This window comes from Schistocerca gregaria, chromosome 3 (genome assembly GCF_023897955.1).
Source record: "Schistocerca gregaria isolate iqSchGreg1 chromosome 3, iqSchGreg1.2, whole genome shotgun sequence".
NCBI classification, from domain to species: Eukaryota; Metazoa; Arthropoda; class Insecta; order Orthoptera; family Acrididae; genus Schistocerca; species Schistocerca gregaria.
The window spans coordinates 788,168,650-788,186,301 of NC_064922.1; the positions used below are offsets into that span (position 1 = coordinate 788,168,650).

The following is a 17,652-nucleotide window of genomic DNA, read 5'->3' on the forward strand; positions in this document are numbered from 1 at the left end:
GGCTAGGGTCGTGGAGTGACAGTTTTACTCCCCGTGTTCGAAAAACAACTATTTTTATTTTTGTTTTTCATATTTCTATCCATTTCCGTAGAATATGGCTACACGTGTGTTTTCCAATGTATATTGAATTATGTTACCCTTATTCGTCTACCAATTTACGTATAGTGAACGAAATAAAAAATAAAAACAATAATTGAATCGAAGAGTTATTTGAAATTATTTTTGGCAAAATTCCTGTAGCATATCTTGACTCATAATCAGCTATATTCACCAGTTTTCGGAAAAGTGATCGATTATGCTTGGTTAGCGGTGACATTATTGCCAATGCGTGAAATCTTCATCGATGCTAACGACGTTTCTTTCTCGAGAGCGAGGCCCACAAGAAAGACAGGCCACAGCGCCTACGTCACAGCAAGTGACACTGCAGGTCGTACGAGTGCCAGAAGAGGTCCCCGGCTGGAAGAGAGTAGCTATTTCAAGAGAATCTAATAATTCTTGACTCCTTGTTTAAATATATGCAAGTTCTCCATAGCATACGACAGAGTCAAAACATTAAGTGGGTACTTTTCAATTAAATACTGATTTCCCATGGGCCCTACACGGGGCCGAGATTTCGCGGAATATGGAGCACAAGGCGACTAGTGTGACGTAAGTTCGTTCCAGGTCCAGAATATCTCGATGGCCCCACCCGACAGAGATTCATACGAAGAAACGTCACTGTGGCGAACCTGCTGTTTGCGATTTCTATATTTATAATGTTTCTACACTCGGTTTCTCCTAAATATTGCGCTAAATCTTCTTGAAGAATAAAATATAATAAAAGCAGGTATACCACCGAAAGATCCAGCAAGCTATAGCCCAATAGCGTTACTGAGTGTAAGCTACAAATTGCTAGGACGATCCATATACAACCGTACCTTTAAGGCTATAGATCAAGTCATACTACTTAGAAGAATTAAGAATGACTGTGCTAGTAAACTTCTACGTTATTTGATTTTCAAACAGCTGCGCAAAACTGAACATACTCAGACAGTTTTCTCTTCACTTATTTCCGATCATCACTAAACTGACCCACAATATTTTTTTTTGCGCAACGCAATCTGACTTTCAATAATTCCTAAAAAAAATGGCCCTGACTAACAATAACTTGTACCATTCATGTATCACTTGCCTCACAAAAATCTTCGTTACTCGAACTACCGCAATACAGCGAGCGCCAATATTGCCAGCTAAGTAAAAGATTCTAACTACTGAAGGCACTAACCACTGATAGGCATAGTTATCAATTCATGACATCCATCCTTCCAAACTTCCTTTTTTCTGGCGGACACAAGTCCAGATCGTCCGCTTATAGTAACCTCTCAAAACTCTTGGCATCTCTCTTTCTCCATCCACCACTTCCACCACTAGCCGGGGCGCAACTCCAACTGCCCAACGCTATGCGCTGTTCACATCCAACTGCCCAACACTACACTAGCGAATATTCCAACAATGAGCCCAAGCAGCCACAGACTGCACACAGCACAGTCAGTGATTTTCATACAGAGCGCTACGTGGCGTTACCAACATAAAAACCTAAACAGCCTACTTACACCACCATTCCAGGCAGTCTTCTGCAATAATCGTAGCTGCTGCGAGCAAGTACTGGTTTTGACATCATACACAGAAACTGTCTTTCAAGGAGGACTAAAAACATCAGTGGCATTCGTAGATGTAACAGCTGCCTACAATTCTGTTTGGCTGGATGGACCTCTTGCTGAAACTAAAGAAAGTGATCCTATGCCTTTGGCTCACGACTCCCCTGCAGAACATGCTCACCAATCGCAACTTTAATTTGCAAGTGTAATGGACGTCAGTAACTCTTTTAAGATCAAGAATGGACTACCTCAAGGTTCATTCCTAGCACCACTACTATTCAACTTCTACACCACCGATATGTCTTACACAGTGAAAAAAAATTCGTATACGCTAACGACCTGGCCATAGCAAAGGAAATCTCACGAACAATGGGCAAAGACTTTAACGGAGGACCTTGAACTTCTTAACAAATATTTCAGAAGATGGCGTCTGCACACAAACCCTTCTAAGACAGAAGTCTGCGCTTTACACCTCAACAATAAAGCCGCCAATGAAAGGCTGACCGTGTTACTTGATCAACAGAGGGTGAAACACAACATACATCCTAAACATTTCGGAGTAACACTGGACAGGACCCTAACTTACGAAAAACACCTTAAAAATGTTGGTCAGAAGCTCAAAACATGGAATAATATTAGTAGGAAATTGGCAGGTAGTTCTTGGGATGCAGATGCATCAACACTACGAACAGCAGCAACATCAATAGTATACACCACTGCAGAATACTGTGCTCCTGACTGGCAGAGAAATAACCATACCAACATGGTAGGCGTGCAGCTCCACGATACCATGTATATTATCACTGGGACGTTAAAATCTACCCCGGTACCATGGCTCTCGTCATCGCCAACATAGCACCGCCAAAACTAAGACGCCAAAAACTTCTATTAAAGAATGGGTAAAAATAATACAAACAGATTACGCAAAATGCCTACCTATTCAAGAGGTCATTAGAAATTTTCCGAATCACACATTGAAGTCACGTAACCCGATATGGAATAAAAGCTACATAAAAGGAGAGGATAGCTTCAACCTTACAGACGCTTGGAAAAAGAAATGGGAGAACTCAGTCATTAATTATCACGTTATAACTGACCCCTCAAAAGCACTAAAAGGGTTCGACTCTGCTAGGTAAGACTGGGTTAAGCTCAATAATATCCGAAGGGACCACACTAGATGCAAGGCCACGCTCTGTAAATGGGGATTCGTAGATAACTCAAGTTGTGTTTGTGGGGCACCTGAGCAAACCCTGGATCACGTCACAACGATTTAACAGCGCCAAAACGATCAGTTGTTCTGCTCTAAACTGAATGTGCCGGGTATCAGGTGACTTTCATTCGATTTCTCCCACAGACTGGATTCACTCAAAGAATAAATCAGTAGTTGTACTGATGAGTAAAACTCCATCCGAATGTGCCAATTTTCTTTTTACAGCAACCGACTAATTCAGTTGTTTTCGTTTTGTTGTTACCCTCACTACCCACAGGCGCAAGAGCTTAAAGATGACGATGATTGTGTAGTTTCTTACAATATCTGTATACGAACACTTGTGCATCCGGTTGTAGCTGGCTGTGTGTCGCCTGATGTCCTGGCCATCAAGTGACTATTCTGCTAAAGCGCAAACTGCTACAGTTCGCCGCCTCGTGTTCCAGGACGGGCATTTCATCTGGGACAGACAGGAGCAAGGCGAGCTGCTGGCTGCCTACTACTACGGTTACGCGGCGGGCCACATCCCCGGGGGCGTGATGGCCGACCGTTTCGGAGGTAAAATCGTCTTCGGGCTCGGTATCTTCATCTCGTCCATCCTCACAATCCTGACTCCTGCGTCAGCGTGGGCTGGCTATTACGTCCTTTTTGCCAACAGGATCGGACAGGGATTTATTCTGGTACGTATTTTCCACTCCTGCTGCCAGTTTCCTTACGCTTTAGGTATGGTGCATGTTTGATAATATTTACACTAATGAAATCATAGCTCCTATACAAATGCACAAAAACCTCGGACATTTGGAACAGTTACAGAATGGTCGACAAACACTGAACGCTTCTGCCAACGCTGGTGTAGAAATATTAAAAATTAAAAACTGGTGCTCTTTATACAAAAAAGGAAATAATTGCAAAGAACAAAATTTTCGAATAATCATTTATTTTCCGCTATCCTTATTTTTTCTTTATTTAGAGTTCACTGCTATATTTTCACAATTTGGTATTTATTTATATATAAACGGATTGTACGTCATTTTTGTTTCTCTTAACTTCCAGGGTGGCGTTATACCAGCGATACAGACAGTTATATGTCGATGGGCCCCTGACCACGAGAGAAGCAAGTTTTCCGTTATCTATGTTGGTGAGTTTCAAATTACGGAAATATCATCAGAGACTCGTCTTTTCCACAAACAGTATTTCTCAAATGCGCTTTTTAGTTGTAGGTTAATTACCCAACGCAACAAATTATTATAATATTGTGAACAGGTAACTGAGAGCTGGCTATCACCGGAACTTGGTCACTGATGATTCTTTGGAACTACCATGTCCATACATCTGAGATATTTTTCGCTGTCCAGAAATTTCCAGAAGGGTAATCAATTACTCGATAAGAACTTCCTTTGCTGCGTCCCACCTACTTTTTCTGTTAGTTTGGCCAGTTGTGATGCATGTTATTTCAGACATGTCTTTATGAGAACTTTAACTTGCAACCAATATTCTCGGCTTCTTTTTTTCTTCGGATCATGTGTCTCCAACTTTTCCTTTTCTCAAAATGCTGGTGTGTTCTTAGTTGTTCAGAAGAGCACATTTATTTGTGTTTGATTTGTCATACCAAGTTATTGGGTATATTGTTCAACATCACAAAATAATAGTTCTTCGTATTTTTCCAGATATTAGGTATAAGAGAACCTTACTACATTCCGGCTCTTTCGTCTTATGCGACCATAGAAAGAAATACAACTTTCCCAATTGGTGCCTGCCACCTTATGCACATGGAAGCATTCTTTCTTGTTGGTACATGGTCTCCGTGAGATCTTTCTTTCTTGCTTTCTTTGGCTTCTAACTTCTCGTTCAGACCCGTTCCTATTCATCACGTGGCAGTCTGTTGTTCTGGTTGAATGACTGCATAGTAGTGTATGAGATTCCATGAAACGGACCGGATCGCCGTTGTAAATACCTCTAGTAGAACAACCACCTTGTTGATCGTAAGTGTAGAGACTTCTTTGCAAGAAATTTTTGGTTATATTGATTTTCTCAGATACTCGAACATTTTTCGTGTTTGATTTTTCTACGATGTAATTTAGCTCTATGAGCGGTTTGTTGATATTAGTTATAAACTACATTTTTGGAGTTGAAATTAGAGGTTCGGTTTGGCCTCTGTAGGTATTAACTTCATTGATTTGTTTTGTGACTGTGACCACATGATGAGGAAAATGTACACGACCATCAGCAGAGGCTAGCCACTCAACTGTCCGTTCTACGCTCATACAGCCCATTCTGACTCCATTCTTCACTTCTCCCTTGAATGCCAAGAAGTTCTGAAGTAAAGTCAAGGACCAGTCTCCTTCACTGATCTCGAAGGCATCTTAAATCTCTTTTCTAGACTTCAGTCTCAAGGTGATCTCAGTCAACTTTTTCTGGATAATCGCTGTTATTTTGTTGTTTAAGTCCATTTATTTTACAATTTGGAATAATGTGATAAACTTCTGTTAGTGGGTCATCCACAGTTGTTATATAAATTGTTCATAATTGAAACTTCAGCTACAGCTCTACAAAATATGTATTACTGAAGTCATACACAAACCGTTTCGGGGTCTCAGCTCAGTCTTCAAGTAGAACTTTAAATTACAAATGAAGCCATGCGTCTCAACAGTAAGACCCATGAAAAAACTTCCAGTTTTACAAAAGCAAATAAGATAAAAATATATAGAAGAAAAATCAACATATCTAAAACCAGTGCAAAGTGTACATGTCCAAGTTAAGTTAACGGCACCGCATCTACTGTGCATGGCTCATCAGTGGGAGTATGGAAAAGTGACCACGTTAAAACCGTCTCTCAAATGTGCCTGGCGTAAATCAGTTCTATGTTGCAAGCACAGTTGAAGGCCTAGAGTCTAAATAAATGCAAACAGAGACGGATTAGGGACTATAAGAAAAGTCAAGAGCTATAATGTAAGGCTAAAACTGACCCATAGATTACAGATGGCCAACAGATGCCAAGATTGCACAGCGCTGCCATTGATGGTAGCACGCAAATTGACGTAACTGTAATAAACGAAAAATTATTCACGTAGCCATAACTAAACAACTAAACGACTGAGAAATGACGCGACCGCAAAGTCTTTCACATAGCAATTACTCGTAGGAAGCAGCAAAGTCCCCCCCCCCCCCCCCCCCCAACATTGGATCGACAACGTGATTACAAGCTGCACTGAAGTAAGCACGGCGTGAGGACAATTGTGTCAAATGACACAATAATGAAATTTCGTCTGCAACAATGTTGTTAGTTAATTATAATGTTGAACATTCCTGTACACTTTGAAATTGTGGCTTCCCTTACAGATCATTATCGTGGCCTCTAAAGGGAAACACGTTATGCTAGACCTCAAGCGGAAACTCGAAATTAGATATAAACTGAACTGAGGTTTTTCGCTGAAAACCATTGTTGCTGGCAACAGTGTTATACGAGCAACTATTTATGACCAAACTTCAGCAGAAAAGGGGTAATAATAAAGTCATAGGAAAGTTACTATGAAACTGATGAAGAAGAGGACATAGGAGAAGAGAACATGAGGATGTCTCAAAGTACTTGTGCTGAAGCTGGAGACGTCTTCCTGGAGTACATTATGCAACAATCAGAAACGTGGCAGAACCAATGAAATGACTGTAGGGCCGTTGTGTGATAAAGCATACTATCGTAGCGTATCATCACGGTGATAATCAAAATTTTTCGACATGTTTAACAGTAAATGTCGAGTGATACTAATATAAGTGTACACACGCAAGGACTAAGTTTTCTGTAAAAATGAATGTATCTTTTGATTTGATAAAGCACAATCCCTATGTGTTTATACTAAATTTTAGACACTCTCAACAGTCCAGCACTTCCGCTAATCCGGCACCCATATGTGGGAGGAATGGCCGGTTTAGCAAGAGTCTAGTGTAAATAACAGCTATAATAAAAGCACAGAAACATTATAAATGTAAACATCGAAAAAATTACACACAATGCTGAATAAATCACGAGGTCAAATAAGTAAACAAAATAATAAATACAAGTCATAAAACTCCATGATAGTGCCATAAAAAGTACTAATGACGCAATGTAAAACCCAATGGCAGCAGCACCAAAAGCGCAAAAATTGCGATAAGTAACCAAACCGGTACCCACGCAACCAGAAATTAAACTGCCAACAAACATAAAAATAAAGAATACCAGGAACGGGGACCGCGGCACTGTTACATAGTCTTGCTACGGTCCTGGTTTCATTTTTACTTTTCAGTTGTCCCTGAAGATGGGGCTGATACCCTGAAACAGAGCTGAGTAATACTTCAGCAATTACAATAGTTGTTCCGCTAAACAGAGTCACAGGATTTTACGCTTTCAATATAATTTTTTGTGACGTGTGTCGTGCGGCAGGCGTGTTTGGAGGGACGCTGATCTCAATGGCGCTGACGGGCGCGCTGTGCGTGACGTCTGTGGGCTGGCCGCTGGCCTTCTACTTCTTCGGCGGCGTCGGCCTGCTGTGGTGCGTGCCGTGGTGCTTCTACGTCGCGGACTCCCCAGCCCAGCACAAGCACATCGACCCTGCGGAGCGCTACTTCATAGAGGCCAACATACAGTCCAGCGCCAAGGTACCGTTGCACTCGAGGCTAAATAAGGCATGTTTTGGGTTCCGTGCCTCAATCCGTGGAAACGGAACCCTTGTAAAACCGATTTGGTGCCCGTCTGTCGGTCTGTCCGACAGTTAAGAACCCTTTTTCTCAGGAGCGAGTAGACGTATTGAACCGTGAATTTAATTTCAAAAATTTTTCTGAAGAATTTACTTTATTTACTGGCGATTAATCAAGAACATTAACACATTTAACCACACTATGTGACCGTGGAAGTAGTTGCCAGTGGGTAACTGATGAAAACAAATCAAATTTCTTTCAACAAATGGAAATTTTATTCCTAAAAGCATTTTTTTAAGAAACAGATTTAAAATTATAATCAGAAAGGACGCTCTAAATATCAAGTTACAATTTATTCAGAGGCAGAAAGAACAAAATTTTTGACAGTATGAGCTTTCGGGCTGAAAACCTTGCCGCTCACGTTCAAACTTACTTAAATCTTGATAACCTGCCACTGTAGCAGCAGTAACCGATCGAGCAACTACGCCAGACACTTGACTTATATAGACGAGCCGACCGAACGCCATATTCTGCCTGTTTACATATCTCTGTGTTTGGATAGGCATTCCTACATCAGTTTCTGTGGCGCTTCAGTGTATCTACTCAGAGCTATTTTTCTAGGTGGGTTGCTGGTAACACTTTGGAGCTCACGAGTGATTTCTTCCGCTGATTTCATGCAATGGCTCACAACCGCCCCTCCGCTGTGCTCGACGTCCCCTGTTCATATGTATATGTCTGCCTAGGCTTGGTTTAGCTATGGTTGTTTATTGGTGTTTCCACTTAATAATTACATCACTAACAGTGGACTCGCACGGCTTTAGAAAGGCTGAAATGCACGTGATGGATTAGTTAGTAAGGTGACATCCAATGACTAGTCCACTTCTGAAGCCATTCAGCTCTCCTGGCAGAACTATTCTGACAGCCCAATACTCCCCGCCTCCTTTTATGGTGATGGTTCCGCCTCTTGTGACATCTAGTGGTCAACGTCACGTTACGTAGGAGTGTCCGGATACTTCATCAGCTAATGTATATTCCGACTGTATGTATCACGGATAGTGTGTCATAACCTGACATTCATTGTTGGGAACTTGGCTAAGCACAGTGACGTTGTTTTAGCCGTTACGTCTAGCGTGAACACACCTCCATCTGATGGGATGTCGCATTCCGTTCCTTTTCGCTGACCTGAAGACAGACAGACGAAAGAGTGAGAGCGGTCTTGCCTTTGTTCTACAGGCGAATGTCGGCAGCTGTCATGTCACGCTGTGGCCGAGCGGTTCTAGGCACCTCAGTCCGGAACCGCACTGCTGCTACGCTCGCAGGTTCGAATCCTGCCTCTAGCATGGATGTGTGTGATGTCCTTAGGTTAGTTAGGTTTAAGTAGTTCTCAGTCTATGGGACTGATGACCTCAGATGTTGTCCCATAGTGCTCAGAGCCATTATTATGTCATGTCACATTACTTCCACGGCTGTGATTGTCTATTCAAAGACTGCAGTGGGAATGTGTGACTGCACAGTGGAGTACGCACTATTTCGAGACGTCCAGCTGTGCTATAAAGGTACGACCTATGCTCGCAGCTCACAGCCTCATTGCTTTGATAAGAGCAGTGCCCACGGAAGGAAACTCCCTGGATTCTAGGCCCGAATATTGCGCATAGTTTTAATCTATCAGGAAGTTTCAGTTCTGCTTATTGTTTGCTTATTAGCTTGTCTTGTCCTAGGATTATGATCGGACATCTAAATGCTCATGGTCTGTATATGAAGCTCCAAAAATGAACAATATAATTCAGTAAATAAACTTTAATTGTGAGCACGCCAAGACCAGCTATAAGGATTGTTTGTTATGAGAAACTCATTGACAAAGCAAGAACAATTTCAGTGGATTTTCGCCTCTAACAAAAGAGACAACTGTCAATAAATTGCTTTATCTACCTTGTGTAAAGATTATAAAGTAAAAAATAAATCTGAGCGACAGAAAGTGCATAACCAAAATTTTCTTCGTAGTACTGTCATAGCTAATCTCTTCTGAACCAAATCGAGTAAAAGAAGGGAATACTGGTAAAGAGCAACATACAATGTACTCAGGCCAGTCTATGTCACACTGTTCCCTTTTGCAAGACGTGTTTAACTATGAAAGAACTAGGGAAATCTTAGGATAAAGACTTCTTTACCTCAGTAAAACGTATCAGAGAGAGTTTTCACTTCGACTTTACTGAAAGGAAATCTAACTATCAAGGCGTACGAAATCATTTTATTTATCGCTTTCACTGTACGACGCTAACATTGTTTCCAGCAGGTATTACATCTTCTAAGACACTCATTCTGCCACTTTTATGACTTTGTTGACCATGTGGATGAAGTTCTGTGGCAAAACTGGCTTGACAATTAGCAGATATGAATATCATAGAGCCAAATGTTCTCGAAATACGAAACAGAATCGGCGTCCTCTAATGGAAACGAAACAGCTTCTTTGCCAGAAATACAAGAATCCTAATGTCCGCCATTTAGGTTTTATTTCGCCGGACTGGGCAAAGTTACTTGGGTATCAAAGATGACATTTGACTGTGTTAGGCGAGGGTGAGTACCAGTTAGGTAGCGTGCACCTGACCACAGTCTTAGGTTTCCTGTGCAATATGCAGCCATCATACGCAGATTTTTTGGTTAGGTTATAAGCCAACATAAACTCGCACAGAGTCTGCCTATACAGCACTTTTGGAACGATGGTCTCTTTCGTATCCTTCTGATAAAAACACAAATTGTTCTTTATATGCACGATAGTCGATTCCAGCTGCGCGGTTCTTGGAAGTAAAATTTAAACTCATGCCGAACAAGTTCACAAACAATCAGATGACAATGCGCGACTTTGCCCAGGAAGCTACAAGCTGATAAGTTCCATAACGGATCTCAAACCTGTCGTAACCAATACATAAATAGTCCCAGTTTTAAAAAAAATATATAAAAAGACTAAAACAAAATCTAAAGTGATGTAGTCAGCACAGTACTATAATGACGCGTAAGGGAGTGTTTCATGTAAACAAGTGAACTGCCTTCCGGTTACGAAGCGCGCTTATGTAAAACGGTCATAACCAAATGGTTTACCCAGATGAGATGCGCTTTCTGGTTGTCTCAGCTGCTTTGCAGCTCAATAACTTTATGCTCTGCCCGTTGTCAAGCGGACTAACCGATTCCACCTCCGTAACGCCTTTACGGATATGAAATACAGTACACAGAGTCTGAGAATCATTGTTTTAAATTAACACTTTTTCATACTCACTAACTACAACATCATGACAACATATTCACGTGTGATAAATGACGATGAGCTCTTTTGCCTTATTAAATGAGCCACGATCTTAAACTAAACAATTTACCACTTGTGTTATAGCATTATCTTCACTGTATACCTTTTTACTGATGCAGAAAAAACTGCCCATTCCCTGGAAGAGCATCTTGACGTCTCCAGTGCTGTGGGCCTTCGCTGCACTCTTTGTCACCTTGGACTGGACGTATTACCTGCTGATCACGTCGCTGCCACAATACGTCGCCAACGTTCTGCACTTCAACATAGAAAGTGTAAGTAGAGGACTCAGACACGCCGGTGGTGCGTTCTTACAAGGATAGTAGTGAAGTGTTAATATTCCCATTTCAGATACAAACCATTGTTGTAGCATCTACAAGCTATAAGCGAGAATTAAAAAGTTTTAAAGTTACTGGTGGTCTACTGACGATGAGGAAAATCATTTACTATTACTGATACATAGCAACTTATATTAGATATCAGGATAGTGGGAAATTCAGGGGTAATGTCCACCCATCACCCCTGAAAGAAGGTTCTGTATCAAGAAAAATTATTTTCAGTAGTCCTACATGAAATGTTCAAATTCTTTACCTGTGGAAACGTTGCAATAATATGTGTTAATGGGTCATATCTGAATTATTGTCTTTTTCTGACTAAATTCTGCTGTTTCTCTCCAGAGTGGCAACTTGATAGAGTTAGCTTAAAAACATAACTAACAATTAATTACGATCAAGCACAAAACGCAATAAACACAAAGAAGGAAAAGATAACAGAAATTACCTATCAAGTTACAGAACTTGAAGAAAAGTTTATCATTTATTTATTTATTTATTTATTTTTAATTTGGCGCACTTTGAACGACTTGATAAGCAGTAAAATCACGTCGAGTGTTTTTGTAAAATACATACAGTTCTCAAAACTTAGCTTGCAATGTGACTGAAACAGAATTTACAATATGTGTGTGTTATCGACCGCGACGTATGCTAGTAACATTCGGGGTTTTTATATAAAAGCCGTTCAAAAACCGATGGATTCCTAGTGTGCGTTGGTGAGCTGCATTTTGGATATTTCTAGCAGAGACCAGTAAACTTACAAAAGCATCAGGGAAAACTGGCGTGGAAATTGACCAAGGAATCTCTTCACCGGGTTCCTACAACGGAACGAAGACATAATGGGAAGCGGGAAAATGACACTGGAAAACATGCAGGAGGAACGACGATTCATATAACCCATGTTCAGGAAGCAGTTCTGGGTCCTCAGTTACTTTCTTCCTTTTCTGAAAAAGATTAAATTTATTGTTATTTCCCTAATGTATGTACAGTAAGGTGCTTGCGAGTACCTGGCCAAAAACTACTTTCAGTGCGTAACCTTTTTATAAGTCACTCTCTTCACTTCTACATCTATACTTCTCAAGCATACTTTTGGTGTCTGGCGATGTGTACACTGTCGCCATATGGCTCTACTACCTCTTTCTCATCATAATCAGCAACAGTAGCATCAAACTTTAGCACCCTTTACGCAAACACTGGTTCGTGTAAATGTCCTCTTCAAGTATCCTCCACATGCTTTACGAGGTATTGACCTGTCTTGAATATTTTCCCCCTCTTTTTGCCGCATCAGGTTTAAATAAGGACTGAAGTCTTCGACGACTTTCTCCATATTCATGATGTGTTCTTATTCATACTTGTCTCGTCAGGAATACGGAGGTCTTATAGTAGGGTGCGTATCGGGAAATATCTTTCGATATCCACCTGGTTCCATCGTTCACAAGTTTCATTACTCTCTGTTTTCTCCTTCAACTCGATTTTGTCATCAGGTAGTTTCGTTTGGTGCAACTAACGAACCAATTTTCACTGGTGTGAAAAACTTTCGGATGGAGTTTCACTTCCAAATACTGTAGATCGATCAAACTTGGACCATACAAAGGAAGAACTGCTACAGTATAATACAGTATAGTGCTACTTAGAGAAATGCGAAATGAAACGAATAGAAAGACACTTTCGTTCAAAGACAATAATTACACGCAAATGACTACGGTTTGTGATGGTGTGTGATCACCACGGACAGCAATGCATGCCCTCCAAAATGCTTCCTTGCTGGCCACAATGTTGGTGAGGAGTTTTTGTGGTGGGGTGTTTCATTCTATCTGCAGCGTGGTTGACAACTGTTGCATCGTCGTTGATACACGCCTTCTCCCACAACGCATCCCCCATGTGCTTGCTGGGTTTTAAGTCAGTGGAACGAGCTCGTCAGTGCATTCGTTGAACATCCTCTCGTTCCAAGGGATCCTGTTCGATGCTGCAGCGCTGTGTCATTCATAAAAATGAATTCAGGCCGAGTTTACTCCTGAAAAGATGCACATGGGAAAGGAGTACAGTGTAAGTGATGACTGGTGAGTGTACGACCTTGAAAGATTTGGGTCGGTAAGCCCTCCAACACCATAACACATTGGTTCTTTACATGTTCCCATCTCTCGTCATAGAGGGTACGCCCAGGATCAGTACTCAGACTAAATCTGTTCTCATCCCAGAACAGCACGTGATCCCACTCGTCACAGGGCCGCTATGTATGCACTTGGAACCATCGGAAACAGTACCGCGGACGTGTCGCCTCAATTGAACACAAAATATTGGTCATCGGTCAAAGAGACTACCCGCATGCAGTCGCCGTGGAGCATGAGGTTGCCTGCCTTGCGGTCCTGTTAAGTGTAGTCGCAGTTGCACCAACTGTTTCAAGTGGCCCCCCTTTTGCCTGTTGCACAATGTAACGGTCACATGCCACAGCCGTTGAACAAGTCGACTATTTGCTTTCCTTCCTACAGCAGTGCCTGTGGCTTGGAACGCCCCATGTACGTGAAAAAACTATGTGTAATACGAAACTCGTTACAGTTCGTCCATCGTCCAGTTTCGCTATTAATTATTTTCGTATGTAAGTAGCGTATCAAGTAGAGTTCTACACCAGACAGCGATCTTATGTCAAGGTCATGCCCACGCTTCTGGGGAACCTCTCTTTGTCCACACTTGCGTGTGGCACACTCAACGCCAGGATGTAACTTGATATCCCACTCACTGCTCTCGGATAATTGTGTGACATAAAAATGAAGATCACCCATTCATTGTGCTGTCTCTATCCTGGGTAATGATGAATGTGAAGGTCACCCCCCCCCCCCCCATCGATCTAGGTCAATAGGATGACTGAAAGAAAGCTGTAAGTCCAACCCCCTTCTCCCCATTGAGAATAGGTTAATACGATGATTTAAAAATGGCGAGGAGTTCCCCCATTACCCTGCCCCACTTCTTTGTAGACTAATTGCATGAATGTTATCTGCGAGAAGCATCAACATAATTTATGATGTAACAGGCTGTGGTGCAATTCTTCAGGCTTACCCGGTGATTTGTTGACACGTTGAAAAAACGGGACCTCTGCCGGATGTTCGCGTCGTTCTCGCCCGGTATTTCGACGGCGTAACTCGCTGTCTTCTTCACGTGCGACCCAAGAATGATCCTTGGGTGGATCTAGTCCAGTATTTATGCCTGAATGGTGTGATCCTGGTGAAAAGTGGAACTAGCTCCCCCTCTCGGCATTCTCGGCATCTCGGCAGGAAACTCAACATCCTATCTTTCCTTTGTCGAAGCTTATCCAACTGCTTTATGTTGCGGTACATGTCCTCCCTGTAGAGTCTCGTTATATAATTCTTCAGGGGGATTCCCCCATCACCCTCCCTCACTGCGAGTTACATTGTCGAAATATCTTGAGAGAACGACACGCACATCCGGCAGACATCCCGGTTATTCAGTGTGTCAACATATTGTCGGGAAAAAATGAAGAATTAAATCAGGAGACTCTACGGGGAGGAGATGTAGCACAACATCAAGAAGTTGGTTAAGCTTCGACAGAGGAAAGAGAGGACGCTACGTTCTCTCAGTTTCCTGCTGAAATACCGAGAGTGGGAGGCCTTGTTGAAAAATAGCTCCATAATATGGTCGCTTAAGAGTTAACACACGAAGACGTATGTGACCGTGCCATTCCGTATCGCTGTCAGGATACCCTCAGACACTACCAGCCGTGACCTGAAGTCATACCCGTTGGAACCCCACACGATAACGCCAGGAGTAGCATCGCTGTGCCTAGAACATTGGAAGAATAGGAGCTCTCCCCTGGCTCCTGGCACACTCCCGTACGATTGTCGTCCCTGGTAACGCAGAATCGCGGGTTGTCGCTCAACAGAGTGCGATGCCGTTCATCGACAGTCCCGGTCATGGTACAACGCCATAGGCAATCGTTTGTGTTGTGGTGTTAACGGCAGGGTACACAAGGGACGATAATTCCATGGTCTTATTTCTGCTGGTCTCCGACCGTTGATATAGGATGACACAGAACATTACAGGGAGTCCATTACTTGTCCTTGAGTGGCAGGCGCAGATACGGAGTTACAAAGTGCTTGGTGAACGATACGGCGATACTCCCTTGATGTGCTCAGACATGGTCGACATTCACCTTGATGCAGAGTAGACCTGCCCTGATGCTTCTAAGCAGCCGAAAATTGGGCAATTGTCGTATTTCAGCGGCCCGCTGATCCGGATATTGCACCATTCGATAATCTGGCCAAATGGGAACCCACAATGATGGCCCTTTGAAAGTGACAGGTGCCGATAAAGCTGTCTCAGGTGCGTACAAGTTCTCCCTGACCTTCACAGTGATCACTCAACGCCTGATGCTCTTCACACCTCTTTATATCCTACAAGTGACAGGTGCCGATAAAGCTGTCTCAGGTGCGTACAAGTTCTCCCTGACCTTCACAGTGATCACTCAACGCCTGATGCTCTTCACACCTCTTTATATCCTACAAGGCATGGTAACAACAATAAAAAAGAAACCACTAATGGACTCTGGTGGCCGTTCCATCTGTTGCAGTGAACTACAACTCTAATCATTAACATACACAGCCACTGACGACATCTGTTGTGCTTCGTTTGATCCATGGGACGGTCACGAGAATTATGGTAAAGGGCTATTTGTCCACCCCATCCGTATCTACAGGTCCGTCAGACAGGGTTGTCCTCTTTCTGCCACGTTATTCGCCACTGCCACTGCCCTCGAACCAGCTCTTCACAGACGACGGAGACGCTTGGAAAGTCTTAGTCTCTGCTCTGTGACCTTTAGATGCGGCGCATACGCCCGTGATTTGATGTTCTTAGTACGGAGTGGTGACGAAATACGAACGGTGCGGTGGCAGGCGGTGTGATCAATCTCCGGAAATCACGCTATATGGAGGTGGGACGACGCATGCGTGCAGAACTGGGTGTACACATGCCAAAGGTCCCAATGCTCAAATGTTTAAGGATATCGCTTCATCGACAAATACAACGTACGGCGGCCTTTACGTATCGTAAGGCAAACCCCAACAAATTTAGGTCGTTGGAGATTTTGCAAAGCGCTCAGTACGTAAATGTGTATATGGCTTCTCAACTTAACCCATACACCCACGTATTACCTATGACAGATACAATCGCTTTGTTACTCTTACTTAACCCTTCCACGAATGAGGTGTTGGGCTCACTCACGCCAGGCACAGAGCGATGGCTCTGTACCTTCACTCATTGCGACGACTATGGCTTTCACCAACAGACAATCTTCCTGATAGCAAAGGTGGCCCCACACACGCTGTCCCCACCGGTATCCGTTGGGCATTTATCGCCCTCGCTATCACATATTAGGACGTTTTTCGTGGAGCACTGCTATATGTTGGGGGTTATACCGGAGATACGGAATCCGACAGCAAAGATTTATTATAGTGTTCTCCAAAGCCGGAATCCGGCTAACGACATTGTACGAACGCACCCCACTGTCAAAAAATGTTCAAATGTGTGTGAAATCTTATGGGACTTAACTGCTAAGGTCATTAGTCCCTAAGCTTACACTCTGCTTAGCCTAAATTATCCTAAGGACAAACACACACACAGCCATGCCCGAGGGAGGACTCCGCCGGAACGAGCCGCACCGTCCATCACTGCAGCGCTAAGACCGCTCGGTTAATCCCGCGCGGCACCCCACTGTCGACTGGACGAAAGTTTGGTCAGCCATCCACGCGCCCTTCCTGCCCACTTTAGTGCGGTCGACGTGGTATGTGGTCACTAACGAGAAATTTCCGATCCGACGAAGCCTATACATGCCATTCACCTAACTGACGGCCCCATGTGCCCCAGTTGCGCGACGGACGAAGACGGACTGAACTGTGACCCCGCACGCAAGTGCTGGAAAATGATGCGCCAGATACTCGCTTTCCTCCTACGCCGCCCCTATGTTTCGATGGTGCCGCTGGACCTCTTTCATGCTGACGCCGTCGGTTTCGCGATGACCCGGATGAATGCGGTCAATTGGGTACAAGGAATAGCGATACACTAGATGTACCGCGACAGCGAAAAGGAATTCCTCGATTTGTGGCACTACATGATCGACGAGTTTTGGTCTTAACAAACAGAACGCAGTACCGGGGCCGTTTTTCTGACTATTTGGGGTCGTCATTCATCGACTCACCGCCGGGTGTGAGAAGAAGTTGACTTGCAGACTTGATATTTCCACGATCCCCATACGGTAACAGAAACAGTCTCTCACTGTGTGCAGCGGCGCCAGACACTCCGACGGTTGATGACTGGTGATGCCCATTGTAAAGACGACCGCCTCTTACTTGCTGCCCTATTCGATAAGATGACCCCAGCGGCCAAGATGGCTCTTTTTAGTTCACATTATCGTAATAACTTTTGAGATATGGCTCCCTTGTTTTTGTTGCTTATTATGTTAAAAAACACGTGATGGTGAGCTTCTGTGGTAGGACGGGGGAG

The 17,652-nt window shown here is 43.2% G+C and overlaps 1 protein-coding gene across 1 annotated transcript in view; it reads left to right on the forward strand.

The window, feature by feature from the left end:
- The window catches only part of LOC126354241 (sialin-like), a 65,751-nt gene that overhangs the window by 17,372 nt on the left and 30,727 nt on the right, over positions 1-17,652 (forward strand). The window contains exons 3-6 of the mRNA XM_050003743.1: positions 3,291-3,524; positions 3,898-3,982; positions 7,262-7,476; positions 10,933-11,085. Of these exons, the coding sequence (XP_049859700.1) occupies positions 3,291-3,524; positions 3,898-3,982; positions 7,262-7,476; positions 10,933-11,085 (687 nt within the window). The remainder of the gene's footprint in view (positions 1-3,290; positions 3,525-3,897; positions 3,983-7,261; positions 7,477-10,932; positions 11,086-17,652) is intronic.